This window comes from Pantherophis guttatus, chromosome 7 (genome assembly GCF_059756535.1).
Source record: "Pantherophis guttatus breed Tessera chromosome 7, ASM5975653v1, whole genome shotgun sequence".
In the NCBI taxonomy this organism is placed as follows: domain Eukaryota; kingdom Metazoa; phylum Chordata; class Lepidosauria; order Squamata; family Colubridae; genus Pantherophis; species Pantherophis guttatus.
In genome coordinates this window covers 49,472,252-49,488,871 of record NC_142069.1, presented here as the reverse complement: position 1 = coordinate 49,488,871, position 16,620 = coordinate 49,472,252, and the positions used below count along the sequence as shown (strand labels likewise).

The window sequence follows — 16,620 nt, the reverse complement described above, 5'->3', positions numbered from 1 at the left end:
TCTCATTTCTCTGTGTGAAGTTCCCATAAACTCCATCTGGTTCCAAACTTCTCAATCTTCACTCCTCCAATCTTCACAGCATATTTTTTCATACATCATAATTTTTTTACAATTTTGTTTTCATTCATTCATTCATTCATTCATTCATTCTCAATATTCTCTTGAGTGGTTCTCAACCTTTTCTTCACCACAGACTCCCTTTTAATACCTATAGTGCCCACGGACCACCAAGACTTGACTCAAATTTAAATTACAACATTTCTTCAAGCCTTCGCAGACCCTCTGTGATGACATCATGACCCACCAGTGGTCCATGGATCACAGATTGATAACCACTGGATCAAACCATTTGATATTGCTTGCTTCCTACTGCTCGCTCACTTTTGCATTCAGTCCACATTCAATAAACTATGATCCTATTTTCTTGCTCTGTAACAGATATCTCCTTCTACTACATTAAACTTACATCGTTTATCTGACATGCTCTATTTGTGCTTCTGTATAATAAAGTGAGAAGCATGTTTTTATACTCAACTATTTTTGTTTCTTTAAATGCTCATGTCTCACAATAAAACCTAAAAGACCTGATTCCTTTCTATGAGTGTCTACATATCTTAAACTTTCTCCATACATTCTACCAAATTCTACCAGATTTCCCTCTAGTTTTACATAATTTGTGTTTGCAATCAGCTTTTCATTATCAAAAACAACTGTATTGTGAGTATAAAGTGGTCTCTAAGTTTGATTGAATAAAGTAAATACATTAGCATTTGATATATTAATTTTCATCTTTACATCCTTTCACTAATATTTACTGTGTATGTTCACTTTTCTCAGACAACAGCATGGCATCATCATACAAAAGTGTACAGACATTCACATCCCTAAGCAACACATGACTTAGGTCATTATAGAACATTTTGTACTTTTATCTTAATATTAAGCAATTTAGTGGATATCGGACTTCCTTGTTGTGTTTCCTGCTCAGTGTTGAATGATTTTCCAAGCGCTCCATTTATTATTATGCATGCTTCCCTATTTATACTGCTTTTATATTATTTATTAATAGTGTTACTAATATTTTGGTATCAATTATTTATCAGCTGCTCTGAGTCTTATAGGAATGGGTAGCATACAAATTTAATAAATCACTGCCATTACTATCATAATCTGCTTTTACTGTATTGCATTCAACAACCAATCAAATTCCATTTATGCACAAAACATTACATTACATTACATAATTGTCGCGTTGGTTGATGATCTCTGGAGGGCTCAGGACAGGGATTGCTCCTCTGTCCTGGTCCTGTTAGATCTCTCAGCGGCTTTTGATACCATCGACCATGGTATCATGCTGCACTGGTTGGAAGAGTTGGGGGTGGGAGGCACCGTACTACGGTGGTTCTCCTCCTTTCTCTCTGACCGGTCACAGTCTGTGTTGACGGGGGCAGAGGTCGACCCCGAGGCCCCTCATATGTGGGGTGCCGCAGGGATCGGTCCTCTTGCCCCTTTTGTTCAACATTTATGTAAAGCCGCTGGGCGAGATCATCCGTGGTTTCGGGGTGAAGTACCATCAGTACACTTACGACACCCAGCTGTACATCTCCATCCCGGACCACCCCAGCAATGCCCTTGAAGTGATGTCCCAGTGCCTGGAGGCCGTACAGATCTGGATAGAGAGAAACGAGCTCAGGCTCAACCCATCCAAGACCGAGTGGCTGTGGTTTCCGACGTCCCGAGATAGTCAGCTGGTGCCATCGCTGACTATTGGGGGTGAATCATTGGCCCCCACGGAAAGGGCTCGCAACTTGGGCATCCTCCTGGATTCACGGCTGTTTTTAGAAGAGCGCTTGACGGCCGTGACCGGGAGGATTTTTCATCAGGTTCGCCTGATCCGCCAGTTGCGTCCCTTTCTAGATTGGGACTCCCTACGCACAGTCACTCATGCCCTCGTCACCTCTCGTCTGGACTATTGTAACACTCTCTGCATGGGACTCCCCTTGAGGTGCACTCGGAGGCTCCAACTGGCGCAGAGTGCGGCCGCGCGGGTGGTTATGGGAGCGACGTAGAGTTCCCATGTAACACCTCTCCTGCGTGAGCTGCACTGGCTCCTGATGGTCTTCCGAGTACGCTTCAAGGTTTTGGTTATCACCTTTAAAGCGCTCCATGGCTTAGGACCTGGTTATCTACGGGACCGCCTGCTACCACCAATAGCCTCCCACCGGCCAGTACGCTCCCATAGAGAGGGGCTCCTCCGGGTGCCATTGGCCAAACAATGTCGACTGGCGGCCCCTAGGGGGAGAGCCTTCTCTGTGGGGGTACCTACAATCTGGAACGAGCTCCTCCCGGAGATACGGAGGTTTCCGGATCTGCGCACCTTCCGTTGCGCGCTTAAGACTTTTTTATTTCATCAAGCTGGCCTGGCTTAAATCTTCTCCCCTTTTTGAATGTAAATTTTAATTTGTTTTTAAATTATGGGGTATTTTAAATTTGTTCAACCAAATTATTTAATTCGTTTTTATTCTATTTTAAATTTTTGTATTTATGTGTTTTATTCTGAGGCTGATCACCGCCCTGAGTCCTTCGGGAATAGGGCGGTATAGAAATCCAATAAAATAAATAAATAAAATAAATAATTTGGATGCATTCAATTTATTGTATGCTTCTCTAAATCAAGACGCATATAATAAACTTTATTTCTCATATTCATAAGATGCTGAAAAGCAAAAACGTTTGTAAAACCTTTATAGCATAAAGTTGCACTACATTTCCCAAATTTGCTCATTATCACCTCATGTATTTTCAATATAAAGAAATAATTCTTCCAAATATTTTCCAAAGCCAACTTTATTTTTTCTTTACATAGAAAACTGATGGCATTTTCCCAGTGGTTAAGTACAGGTGGAATCTCTGCACAGCACACATTAAACAATTGGCACACCCATATTTTACAGATTCTCCAGGTATACTGTCAACACTTCAACTTTACTATTTTGAACATTCTCACAAGTTGAATGACTTTTCTTCATTTTTTTCTTTGTCATTAGGGTAACACTTTCAGTTTCATTCTTTGATTGAAAAATAACTATCACTTCCATACAAATCCTAAATAATTTTGTCACTTTTATTCCTCCTCCTGGAGGTTCCTTGTTTTATCCCCTTTTACCATGTCCATGCTTCCCCCCCCCTTCCATTAAAACTGTTTGATTTATTGAATATGTTTCAGTATACTACTCATACTTTAACTTGGTAGTATGTGTTCAATAGCTTGTTGACTTGCAAGGTATCCTCTAGATTAGAATCCATACCTTGCATAGAATAGCAGAAGCATACCTGGTATAAACTGGGGCTTGGTTATGCTTGCAACATATTGCCAAAATGTAGCCAAATTGGCTGCCTTGTCCTTAATGTGAATGCTGTTTCTGGATTCAATTCAGGCTAGGAGGGGTCTCTTCCAAACTATGACAACACCAAAATAAAGAAATATTGCTCAGAAATATGTAAAGGATCACATTTTTATTGTGTCACAAATTTCTGTGCTTCTTTTTACTAAAAAGTGCATTGTGAAACCACCTTTGGGAAAAGCCAATTTGCTCAGAAACTGAAACAGAGTAGGTAATATGGGTAGTGTAGAAATTAAATAAGTAAATATATACATAGGAATATGTTTCTATCTAAACCAGTGGTTCTCAACCTTTTCAGCACCATGCCCCCCCCCTTAAATATGTTAAGTCTTGGATCCCCAAGACTTAACTCAAGATTTAAATCGTAATATTTCTTCAAGCCTTTGCAGACCTCCGATGTTGACATTATGGACCCCCAAGGGTATGCAAACCGGAAGTTGAGAACCACTAGTCTAAACTACTTTTTGTGTGTGTGTGGATGGAGGAATATTCAATTCAGTGAAAAGAAAACAGGACTTTTCATTGAATTTAATAGATGTAATTATAGTGCTTTGAATACAGTTATCAGGTTGAATGTTAATTGGGGGGAAAAAACTTTCTTAGGAAAGAAGTCAAGTTTTTTAACAATTAAAATTCAGTCCCAACCTACCCTTAGCAGATAACATGGAACAAGTGATGATACATCATTATGTCGGCTGCACATCATCACTTTGTCTGCTTTGTGCCTATCTAGATAACCATGCTGTGAATGTAACTTTATTGTTAATGTGCTTATTTAATATAAATCAGAAAGAAGTATTTTTCCAGTGGGAGTCCTTTATCTTGTAATTTTCTTTACTCATAACATTTCTTAAGAATTATAAAACAATAAGAATCTAGCACTCAGTAACAAACTAATTTTTTGTAGAGTATTGATTTTAGAAAGCAGGCAATATAATTTGTGATACTGTAACTATTTTTATGAACTCCTTGACATAGAACTTTGCCAAAACAAATTGCAATGTAAGTTTTCAAACAAAAAGTAAGCCGACAAGTAGCTCTCCTTTCTCTACTCTTATCAGGCCTCAAATGAAAAATCTTAAATTTTGCAAATTTTCTCCATTTAATGCAGCTGCATAATATACATCCATCTTAACAAATTTGAGAATACTAGGTGTTCTGCAAAGAACATAATTTCTTTACTGATATCGTTAAAGTTGTGTTTCTTGTCTGTTTTAAGCAGCATTTATACAATATAATTTGTGTGTGTGTGTGAGTAGGTTGTAATTATATATACATAGATTGAAGACATGGTAAAATGATACATCTGCTTTTACTATCTTTAATTCAAGTTTAAAATTGTTGTTAATAACAATTTTAACCCATAACTGTATTAAGATGTTTAATTAATTAAGTAGAGAAGTCAGCAGATGCAGATTATTGTATAGCATTGGTAATTATTCCTATGCTTGAAAAAAGCATGTCTATGTTAACTCCATAAAGGTATAAATTTTTGGTAACAGCAGGTTGCAGCACCTTGAGAAAGTGATCTTGAGAAAGCTAAGCAGATTTAGATCAGGTTAGTATTTGAATGGGAGAAAGAAACTATGGTTGTAAAGTACAGTAGATTGGGTAATTCAAAGGACATCCTGAAAACACGCAATGACAAAGCAGTCATTTGTATTGTTGCATGTCATCAGTAGGAGTCAAGCTCAGTTCAGGGGAATTTTGTGATGGCTAAATACTTTAAATATGAGTGTCTGTTGAGATATACAGTACCTGGTCCTAGCAGCATGCTATTTAGAAAATAAGGTATTTATTCATACCCATACAATAAGTTTATGCTTTTTTAGTCTGCAGTTTTTAATAAAAAAAGGTAAATACCCTTACAGCAATTGGTTTAAGCTAGAATTATTAAGTGTTTGTATTTTTCTATGAACAGGAGAAAAGCTATTTCTGAAGTCAGTTAAAATTACCTTAGAGGAATATTTGCTATAGATCTAAAATAAGAATAGTTCATACATTGTCTTGGACATATTGGCAACTTAATTCATGAAGTTATGTTTTGTTTTTCAATCCCAATAAGATTTTACTATTTGGGAGCAAATATGCAGAGTACTTCAAATTATCTGTGGCTTCTATCAGACATCCTGGGACAAGGAGCTACTGCGAATGTTTTCCGTGGACGACACAAGGTTTGTATAAAAATACAATTCTGTTAGCTGAAAAGATTTTTGCCTAGGTTCAACATCTTTTCTTAATTTCTCATATTGAATGGCATTTATCATCTTACTTACTAGTTGTAAGGTAGATGGGTCTTAATAACAGAGATATTGTAGCTTTTGTCAGATAAATATTCCATGAAATGTTTTTTAAAATGTCATTAATATTACAATTTAAATGGACAGGAACGTCCATTTTTCAGAGATGATCATTTGACTGATTCTGGCCTTTTTCTAAATGAACCTAATGTTTCTTACAGAAAACTGGAGACTTGTATGCTGTCAAAGTATTTAATAACTTTAGCTTCCTTCGTCCTGTGGATGTTCAGATGAGGGAGTTTGAAGTGTTAAAGAAACTAAATCACAAGAACATCGTCAAATTATTTGCCATAGAAGAAGAGGTAATTATGTAGTGATATATTTTACTGAGAAGCAATTAATGTTTTGCATTTGGTATTTAGATTTCAATATATGTCACTTTCTTAATTTTATTCTGAGCTTCATAAGGACGTTGAAATATAATAATGGTAATATTATGAAAATGAACTTAATCTTCCTGCTTCCTCTTATGGAATGCCCACAAGAAAGAAATTAGAAAATGTGTGAATACTTTACATTGTCTATAGATTAATGCATCTTTCACAATCCCTAAACTGGTTGATCTTAATTTTGCTTAAAGAAAGGAAAAGTTTTTACATTGACTTGCTCCCATTAATCATATTTAAGTACAATAATAATTTGTTTGGATTCAAACAACATGATAGGCTATCATTAAGATGAAATAAAAACAAAAGCTTCTCAACTTCAAAAGAACAAAAGGAGCTAGAGAGCCCAAGAGAAAATTGGTTTTGTAGTGTTTAACTCCGAATCCAAACCCAGAATATGCAGCCTTTTCTGATTTGTGCAGAATTGCATGATCAAATTAATTACATTTCAATTCATAATTATATCATTAAACAAGTCCTTCTAATAGATTTGGTCATAAGTTAGCTCATTAATCTAAAGCATAATTTATACTTCACTGTATTTCTGATTTTGTAAAGTCTTTAATATAAATTAAAACTTTTTTTTCCCTAGACAACCTCTAGACATAAAGTCCTTGTTATGGAATTTTGTCCATGTGGCAGTTTATATACAGTTTTGGAAGAGCCGTCTAATGCTTATGGATTGCCAGAAACAGAATTTTTAATTGTATTGAGAGATGTTGGTATGTGACGGTTATATCATTAGATATATGTTTATTGCACTTATTCCAACTTTTAGCCCCAAGTATTCTTTTGATTATTATTTTCATTTTGGGATTTATGGTCAATAACACCTAAGAACCTAAAGTTTTAAAACACTGTATAGTTTAGTGTATGATTTTTTTTTTGGCATTCAATATTCATCTACTTAACTTAATTAGAATGTGTTTGATTTGTAAAATAACAATATGGGTATAGTTTCTTTTAACTGCAGTAGGCACACATATTCCAAGCTATGTAACAGGAATTTATCTCTAATATGTAAAACTACAAAGAACATGTTCCCACATGCAGAGAGGGTGACACATATCTCAGTTATATCCAGGCTATATATATTTAAATAGAATGAATGCTATTTGGAACTACATTTCAAAGAATGGACTAAAAATACTAGCTAGCCCAAAATGTGGCAAATAAATGAAAGGAATTTTGCTGCTGTTGGAATTTCATGTTATTATTCTGGGCCCAAATCAGACTGCTGATCTTAAAAGCTTAATCAGCTCAGCAGAGATTACTGTTCCATAAAATTGATTGGAAGGATTTGCTGTTTATACAGCACTAGAAGTACATTTGAAAGCCAGTTTGTTTAGTGATTAATGTTCTGGGATAGAAAATAGGAGACCGTAAGTTCTACTCCTACCTTTGGCCGAAAGCCACTTGGATGACTTTCTCTCAACCCTAGAGGCAGGCAGTGACAAACCACTTCCATTAAAAACTCACCAAGAAAACTGTAGGATTTGTCCAGGCAGTCACCAGGAGCCAATACTGACTCAAGGTACCTTCCCCTCCAAAAAAGATACTTTCAGGATACCATAAAAGAGAGAAAGACCACTCTGAAAATATATAGATTTGAAATTCTCTGCTTTGAAAACCTGCTGAAGTTGTTTTGATGTTTATAAAACTTGATTTAATTTGTATATGCTCTCTTTATTTTCCATTTTATTATTAAAATGGTGGTACTGTATATTTATCATATATAGAAGTCTTGCAACCCAAGTTTGCTAGCTATAATCTCTAGCAGAACCAAAGTTTTTGTATATAATTTTTTTTCTTTTTTTCTTTTTTTTAAAATTTGATTTATATGCCGCCCTTCTCCGGAGACTCAGGGCGGCTTACAATGCGTTAAGCAATAGCCTTCATTCTTTTGTATATTTTATACAAAGTCAGCTTATTGCCCCCACAAACTGGGTCCTCATTTCACCTACCTTAGAAAGGATGGAAGGCTGAGTCAACCTTGAGCCTTGGAGAGATTCGAACCAGCATAATTAATTCCTTCTTGGCATTTATTAATTCATGTTGAAATAAAATAATTGAAAATAAGATGCAAGTATCCTAATATGGCACCATTTTTCTTATCAAATTACATAATTTTGCAATCCACACACATCTTTTAAAATTTATTGTTTATATTTAAGTGGCTGGTATGAACCATCTTCGAGAAAATGGAATAGTGCATCGTGACATCAAACCAGGCAATATAATGCGTGTTATAGGTGAAGATGGTCAATCAGTTTATAAACTAACAGATTTTGGGGCTGCTAGAGAGTTGGATGATGATGAACAGTTTGTCTCTCTCTATGGAACAGAAGAATATTTGGTAAGCTCAAATGTTTTTTCTTTTGCTTAATGACTCCTAAGTAGAAATTTTAATTCATTAAACAAGTTTTAGTTTATTAAACAAACTATAATTATCGGTTTGAAATAATACTATGCTATAATGGCTGATTCACAGACAACAAGCAAACCAAATTATACATCAGTTTTTAAAAGTCCAGGATCAAATCACACATCCTGAGTATCATATTTTAGAATCCACAGGTCAATCAAAAAATTACTTTATGCAAAAATTATCACAATTGAATCTCCAAACAAGCCTGCCAAGCATTCTACAAAAAAGGTATCCCATTAAAAACATCTCCCTCATTTCATTTATGTAGAGAAGAAGATTAAAAATTAATGTGACCAAATTTGTTTTAATTATTCTTCCTTTTGACAAGATAACTGCTGCTAAAGATATACACTGTTAACTTTTTTCATATTAGAGTTTGTTTTGGTACAGAAAACTTCTGTCAGGGTAAGTTGGTAATTTATATAAGAATCAGTAGCTTCTGTTTATGGCAAATATTGTTTACTTTATTTAATTTGTATTCTGCCACTAGCTCATTTTTGTGAAATAAAATACTCAAACCTGAAGAATTTCACCCATAGAACCCTATACTCTTGTTTTACAGAAAGTAGTATATAGAAACCTATGGTCTCTGATGCTCTCTATAATATAACCATAGGGTTTTTATGACGTGTATTGTTTCCCTCTTTGCACCTGAGCATCCTGACATGTATGAGCGAGCAGTATTGCGGAAGGACCACCAAAAGAAGTATGGAGCAACAGTTGACTTATGGAGCATTGGAGTGACCTTTTATCATGCTGCAACTGGAAGTCTACCATTTCGACCTTTTGAAGGTCCACGCAGAAATAAGGAAGTGATGTAGGTAATTCAGAGGAAATGTTCTGTCACCGCCAACTAAACTGTACATAAAATTTGGAAAAAAAAATAGACAATTTCTAGAAACAGTTTGGGGATTCTGTTACATTCTTGTATTCTTACAATATTATTTGCTTTACAGTTTATTTTTCTTTCTCAGATGTGTAACAAATTTTTACATGGCTAAACATAGGAAGTATTGCATTTAGATATGTAGAAATGATGTTTTTTAAATTGTGTTGAAGGCAGACTTAATTTGGTATATTTATAAAGCTCAGTTCTTCTGTTTATTTCTAAATATTAGATAGTTGATAACACATAGGACATATCTCACTTCCAAAGACAATATTATAACATGTTTTGGGTGGCATAAGAAGCAATTTGGGATAAATATAATGGTCAATTCCAGAAATATGCGACGGAAAGACATTTTGGTTATGGCAATATTGCTGGCCTAGGAAGAGAGATTTTTTGCAGAAAATCAATTAACATAAAAGAGTTACTGCTGTGATCATTTTTCTTCAGTAGCTAACCAAATGGTTATGTATTAAATATGAGTTCAATAATAAGAGTTCCACTCATCTTGACTCAGTATGTTTTTTCCAATGATGGAGGTAATATTTAAATGAGAGACATTTAATAGCTATTATTTTATACATACTTATAAAACCCAACTCATTGTTATGATCCAGATGGTCAAGACAAGGCAAAACTCTAGAGAGTCCTTTATTGCTCTCAATAAATGGTCCAGCAAACAGCCCTCCAACGACTGGTAAATCTCCACCAGCATGCTACCCTGAAGGCAGCCACCCTCAGTTCCCTAAACAACAGTCCCTATATTACAAATAAAGTCCACAGAGTTGGATCCTCACTTTTCGCAAATGAAATTCTACTTACAAAATGTTTCCATTGCAAGAATAGAAAGTGGATCTGATTTTCATCAATTTTTTTGTCCCATGTTCCTCTTGGAAATCAGGAATCAGGTCTGGAATGGAACAGGGAATGATGTGGGGCTGCAGATGAAAAAGAAATCAGAGATTGCCTCTTCCCTTCCTTTTAATGGATCTCTGTGCATATTATAAATAGAAAAAGTTCTATCCTTACTGGCTATAATCCACTATAGAAACATTATTGCTTTGTAATGTCTCATAGATACTTGTTTCACTATCTATATATAAATCTATTGAAAAAATTAAGTTTTTAAAACTTTTTTAACTTTCAAGAAAAACACTTTATTCAAATTTTTAATGGCTCCAAACTTTATAGAGTTAAAGTTTCCTGGTATTCCTGTTGGTAAATGTTTCAATAACAGTTAAAATGCCACTTCTTTACAAATGTAATTAGTTCTGAACTAGAAAGCTGCCTAAGGTTGCTTTGTGATTCACATTACTATTACATGGTTTTATTATAGTATGTTTGCTGATTATGGTATTTCTTATATTTCAAAGGTATAAAATTATAACTGGAAAACCTTCTGGTGCAATATCTGGAGTACAGAAAGCAGAAAATGGTCCCATTGAATGGAGTCGTGATATGCCTATTTCCTGTAGTCTTTCTAAGTATGTTTTGTCATTGATTTGCTTATATAATTTAGTTGATTCCCATGTCTCATAAGATGTCATGTGAATATGAAAAAAATTATTGTGTGATTTTAGTAATTTGGGGAATTGATAATGCACAGGGCTTAAAATGACTGAGAATCTTACAGTAATCTGCATTTCTGAGTTATAGGTGGAAAAGAAATTTCTAGTTTGCAGTAGCACTTAATCCCTCTTCATTTGTATTGCTTGAACATAAAAAGTCTTTGCATGACAATATTTTATTAATTTATATTTAGTATTGCAATTTATATTCTCACAATTCCAGACATACTTTCTGAGCATTTGAGTAGAACTCTCAGATTTAGATTACTTCTGCCTGAAAGTAGATAAACCATGGTACAGGTTAGCAATAGCTCACTCTGAAGTTATGATATCAACCCTCCCCCCCAAGTAATTATGACACAGTCCAAAGATTACAAATATTGCAACACCATGGCAGTAGTTCTCCCTTACGAATGACCACAGAGGCACTGCAACATTCGCCCTGCCTATTCTCCCCACCTCGCCAGATCTCCCCAGGCACTGGGCCTGTGGAGACTCACTCACCTTGGAAAGATTTAGCGAGCTGTGGCCACTCCAGCCCCGGTTTCTTTGTCTGCAAGCTTTGCCCGCAAAAAGCTTTTGGCGCAAAGAACGGATGCTGGGCAGTGCATGTGCACTGCTCCCGGCCTCCGTTCTTCTTACCAAAAGCCTTGAGAAAAACCCACCAAAGCTTGCAGGGGCGAGTAATTGCATCCTGGCAGATTCCTTCCATTTTTGTGCATACAATAGTCTTGCTGCTGTCAACATATATAGACGTGATGGCGAACCTATGGCACACGTGCCATAGGTGGCACACAGCACCCTCTCTGTGGGCATGCGGGCCATTGCCCCAGTTGATCTCTGCCATGCACAGCCACATGCCAGCCAGCTGGTCGTCGGGTCTCTGCCGTGCATGCATGGGGGATGTGTGTGGGGGGTCATGCGCGCATTCAGGGGGCCTGTGGGGGGGTCGCACGCACATGCACGGGGGCGTGTGGCTTGGAGGGTCGAATCACAGGGGCAAGCACGCATTGCATTTTTGGGGTTCGGACATGCATGCACACATTTGCACGCACGCTTTTGGCCACTCCGTCTGGAACAGGTTAGCCATCACTGATACATAGTAACAAAGTTCCAATTTTTTTCTCCAGGTCTTTTTCCATTGGGCCCAAAAGGGAAAATTTCATCTTTATCTTCATTTTCAAAATTCATTCTCCCTCCCTCCCTCCCTCTCTCTCTCTCTCTCCCCCTCCCTCCCTCCCTCCCTCTCTCCCTCCCTCTGTGTGGGTGTGTGAATCATACTCCAATATATCTTATACAAGTTTTTTAGTTTATAATTTAATGTAAATTTTAAACCCTTCGTCCACATATTTTCCCATTGTTCAAGCACCACATTAAATCCAAAATTCCTTGCCCACTGAATCATGCAATGTTTTACATGTTCAATGACATTTTATAAATCTTAACAATAATATGTTCATCATTTCCACGTAGTAAAGTTTCCAATTCATTTTTAACAAAGTCAAATCCATAGCACTTTTTATCCAGTTTAAATCTTTCAGTTGTTGATAAATAAACCAATGGCAAGCATAACCTTCTGATTCAAGTTCTTCTGTCAGCTTTAATACTGGGTCACCAGAGTTGAAAGATAATTGCCACCATTTTTTTTCTAAAGAAAGCTTCCTGGGGTGCCACCCAAAGAGGCAACTTCGTATAGAGCCTTGTTTTATATTTATTCCAAACTCTTAATATGACTCATCTAACAAATAGATTAAAATCAACGTTAACTTTACTTTTATCATACCCATAAGTAGCCGTGACATCCAAACCTTAATTCATGGCTGTCTAATTCAAGTAACTTCTTATTCTGGAGGCTCACCCATTCTTTTGACCAGGCCAGACAGCATGCATTGCATAATTTTTTATCAACATAAATTATAATATGCAAACTCGCATCCTAATTTGGTCACTCATTAACCAAATGAAGCAACACTGAATTAATAAAATATACTATGAGATTAGCACAGTTTTACTAATTTACTAAATTTTACTAAAATGTTATAATTTTAATTTACTTTAAAGTAAGTGCCACTACAATGATAACATTCATTATCTTTTTCCTTTGTTGTGCTTTAGGAATATATTATGTACATAGGAGTAGTGTTTCATAGTGCAGAATACATAATCTGCCAGCTACCTTCTTGCAAGGAATGATGAGCTATTGGATAGAGAGTTGCCCTATTTCCATGAAAGATATCTGCAGTCTTCACCAATTAGAATCACTTTTACCTTTCTAACTAAAGTGCATCCCAGCTACTTTTACCTTGTAGTAGTCTTTGACTTCCAACCATTCATTTAGTGATTGTTCAAAGTTACAGTGGCACTGAAAAAAGTGACTTATGACTGTTTTTCACACTTAAGACTGCTTTTCACACTTAAGACTCGTGCAAAATTTGGACACTTGGCAATTTACATGTATTTATGACAGTTGCAGTGTCCCGAGGTCATGTGATCACCTTTTGCACCCTCTGATAAGTAAGTGGGAAAGCCAGATTCACTTAATACCTGTGTTACTAACTTACCAACTGCAGTAATTCATTTAACAACTATAGCAAGAAAGCTTGTAAATAGCGGGAAATTTACTTAACTGTCTTGCTGAATAACAAATTTTGGCTTCAATTGTCATAAATCAAAGACCACTTGTATAATAAAAATACATTATCCAATGTAATATTTGTTTTCTATGTAACGTTCTAGGGGATTGCAGGTACTGCTTACACCTGTCCTTGCAAATATTCTTGAAGCAGATCAAGAAAAGTGTTGGGGATTTGATCAGTTTTTTGCAGAGACAAGTGACATACTGCATCGGATAATTATTCATGTCTTCTCTCTTCAACAAATGACTGCACACAAAATTTATATTCACAATCATAATAAGTAAGTATTTCTATAATTTTATTTTCATAAGTCAACAACTAGATCTATGATCTGTTTGCCTTTAAATAGATTCCCCCCCTTCCCCCCTCCCCTTCTTACCTCTGGCTATTTTAATGCATTGGGAGTTCTTTCTTACATGTTTTTTTTTCTTCTTTTAACAGTGTTACCATATTTAATGAACTTGTCTACAAACAGACAAAAATACCTTCACACAATCAAGAATTGATATATGAAGGACGGCGTTTAGTACTAGAACCTAGCAGACTGGCACAAGCTTTCCCTAAAACCACAGAGGAAAATCCTATAATTGTAGAAAGCAGAGAAGCTGTAAACGTCATAGGATTACTCTATGAAGAAAGTATGATGGAATCATTATTTTTTTTATTAAAACTTAAGCATTAAAATATTTTTAGTTATATTAAATTTGTAGCTTTTAAAAGCTATACTATTTTTATATGACTGTAGCAATTATTATTTTTAAATAATAATAAAACAAGACATTTACTGTGTTATATCCCTCAAAGTTATTGCCCCAATGTATTCTTAATAGCCAGATCTTCATACATTTCAAAAAGGATTCTTAATATTTATTTTGCTTTTTGGTATAATTCAAAGAATTTTCAAAATAAAAAATAAACAGTTCTGAAAATATAGCAAAATATTACAGTAAGAAAGCAGAAATTACATAAAATAAGCAAAGGGGGTATTATTAGTGATCAAAATGGCAAGAGGGTAAGTGCTATCTTGTGATCCAAGCGTCATTCCTTAGTATCTCAATTATTTGTTGCACATATATACAAAAAGGGATGGCACATGCTTTGTGACACTGTACTTGCCATCTTACAAATATTGACGGATACAATGGCAACTCCCTGCCACACACTCAATTTGAAATGTAACAGTATTACTTAATAGAATGTAAATGAACTTTATAAATAATGTAGAAATAACAACAACAAAACAACAACAATAATAATGACATTTCTATTGGCAAAGAAATGGTTCTAGTGGAAAAGGCTTTTCACCATATGATTTTCTTTAACAAATTGCATAGTTATAAGAGAATTAGTTAGAAAAATATATTCTATTTACAATGAATTTGTTCTTTCCCAAAATCACACTCTGGTAATTTTTATAATAGTTGCCATTTTCTCACATCTCAAGAATATGTTCTGGGTTTTTTCTTTTTTTTTAATTATGATTTTGTGTAATTTTTAATTTTCTTTTTAAACCTTCTGTTCTATTGCAGTTTTGCTTCCTAAGGTTCATCAACGTTATGACTTGGATAGCGATGTAAGTATGGCAAAAGTGAGTATCTCAGTTAATTATAATTACATGTATATAAGAATGAATACTTCAAAGCCAGTGTAGTGTTACGGTGCTGGGCTAGTAATGGGAAGATCCAGGTTCTAGTTCTTCCTTAGGCAAGAAACACAGTTGGGTCATTGGGGAGCAGTCATTCCTTCTCAGCCTTTACCAGTGTGAGAAACTAAAGTTCCTGCTGAATCATGCTTTTAAAAAGCTTCACTCTTAAGAACTAGGTGAGTGCAATGCAAAGCAAGCAGATCTTGCAACTAAGTGGAACAAACATTAAGAACAGCAACATAAAAGATGTGTAGGAGTGAAATAAATTAATGGTATTAAATCCAGATAATATTGCATAAGTAGTAATTTTAATAGTGTTGCTTTAACAATGATATAATAAGAAATTGCTTGTCTTTATACTTTAATCTGAACTTCTTTGATCTATCATCACTCAGTAATATAGTACACAGTCTTCAAGTTATGTCTACTTTTTGCTTTTTCCAGAGCTTGCATTGCAACTTTCTAACCTAATACAGAAACATAATTTATCTTTATTTTTGCTTGGTATTAGGTTTAGTGGATTATATTCCCATTTGCCTCATGATATGATTTCATCTAAATATCAAATTTCTGTTAATAAAATTACTGTAGCAATTTATTAACTAATGCATTTTATTTGTTCCTTATAGGCAGTAACGGGGGTTGTATGTTATGCCTGTAGAATTGCCCGAGCCTTACTGCTTTATCAAGAGCTCATGCGAAAAGGAATCAGATGGCTAATGTGAGTGATGCTATTGATCAGCTTTCTCATTGTCATTCCTGCAGGTAACAGCTCTGACTCTGGATAATTAAGTAAGAGTTGGAGGTATGGGAAGAGTCCATTGGCGGTTAATAAATTCAAATAAATACATTCAAATAAATAAATAAATAAATATTAAATGTGTGTTTTTCCATGACTGTGAAACCCTGGTGAAGCCAGTAGCCCATTTCAAAATGCTTACTTTAATTGCTACAGACTATATGACAGTGATGGCTAACCTTTTCCGGATCGAGTGTCCAAAGTGTGTGTGTGTGCGAATGTGCACGTGCATGGCCCCCGCACATGCGCCCCACACTCCGCACACACCCACGTGCATGCATCCGCACACATGGCCCGCCCCCCACCATGCATGCGCGGCACCCTGCAGGGACCCTGCGCATGTGCGGCAGAGACCCAAAGACCAGCTGGCTGGTGAGAGGTGCATGTGTATGTGCGGCAGAGCTGAACTGGGGTGAGGCTTGTGTGCCATCAGAGAGGGTGCTGCATGCCACAGGTTCGCCATCACGGCTATATGATGTAGTGCCCATGTACTTACAAGATGATCGTTCTGTTTCAAAATCAGGATGCTCTGTACATTTATACGTCCCTCAAAAAGCTGTTTTGG

At 35.8% G+C, this 16,620-nt stretch overlaps 1 protein-coding gene across 10 annotated transcripts in view; it reads left to right on the top strand.

The window, feature by feature from the left end:
• TBK1 (TANK binding kinase 1) overlaps positions 1-16,620 on the top strand; it is a 41,603-nt gene that overhangs the window by 2,302 nt on the left and 22,681 nt on the right. For 4 of the 10 annotated variants that reach the window (XM_087873186.1, XM_087873187.1, XM_087873188.1 and 1 more), the window contains 10 exons: positions 5,470-5,578; positions 5,866-6,006; positions 6,683-6,812; positions 8,265-8,446; positions 9,175-9,335; positions 10,781-10,891; positions 13,712-13,891; positions 14,053-14,249; positions 15,141-15,184; positions 15,886-15,977. In XM_087873186.1, the coding sequence (XP_087729312.1) occupies positions 5,492-5,578; positions 5,866-6,006; positions 6,683-6,812; positions 8,265-8,446; positions 9,175-9,335; positions 10,781-10,891; positions 13,712-13,891; positions 14,053-14,249; positions 15,141-15,184; positions 15,886-15,977 (1,325 nt within the window). In that variant the 5' untranslated portion in view covers positions 5,470-5,491. Of the gene's footprint in view, positions 1-2,866; positions 2,964-5,469; positions 5,579-5,865; positions 6,007-6,682; positions 6,813-8,264; positions 8,447-9,174; positions 9,336-10,780; positions 10,892-13,711; positions 13,892-14,052; positions 14,250-15,140; positions 15,200-15,885; positions 15,978-16,620 lie in introns of all 10 variants that reach the window. The other 6 variants (XM_087873180.1, XM_087873181.1, XM_087873183.1 and 3 more) reach the window with 2 other exon arrangements.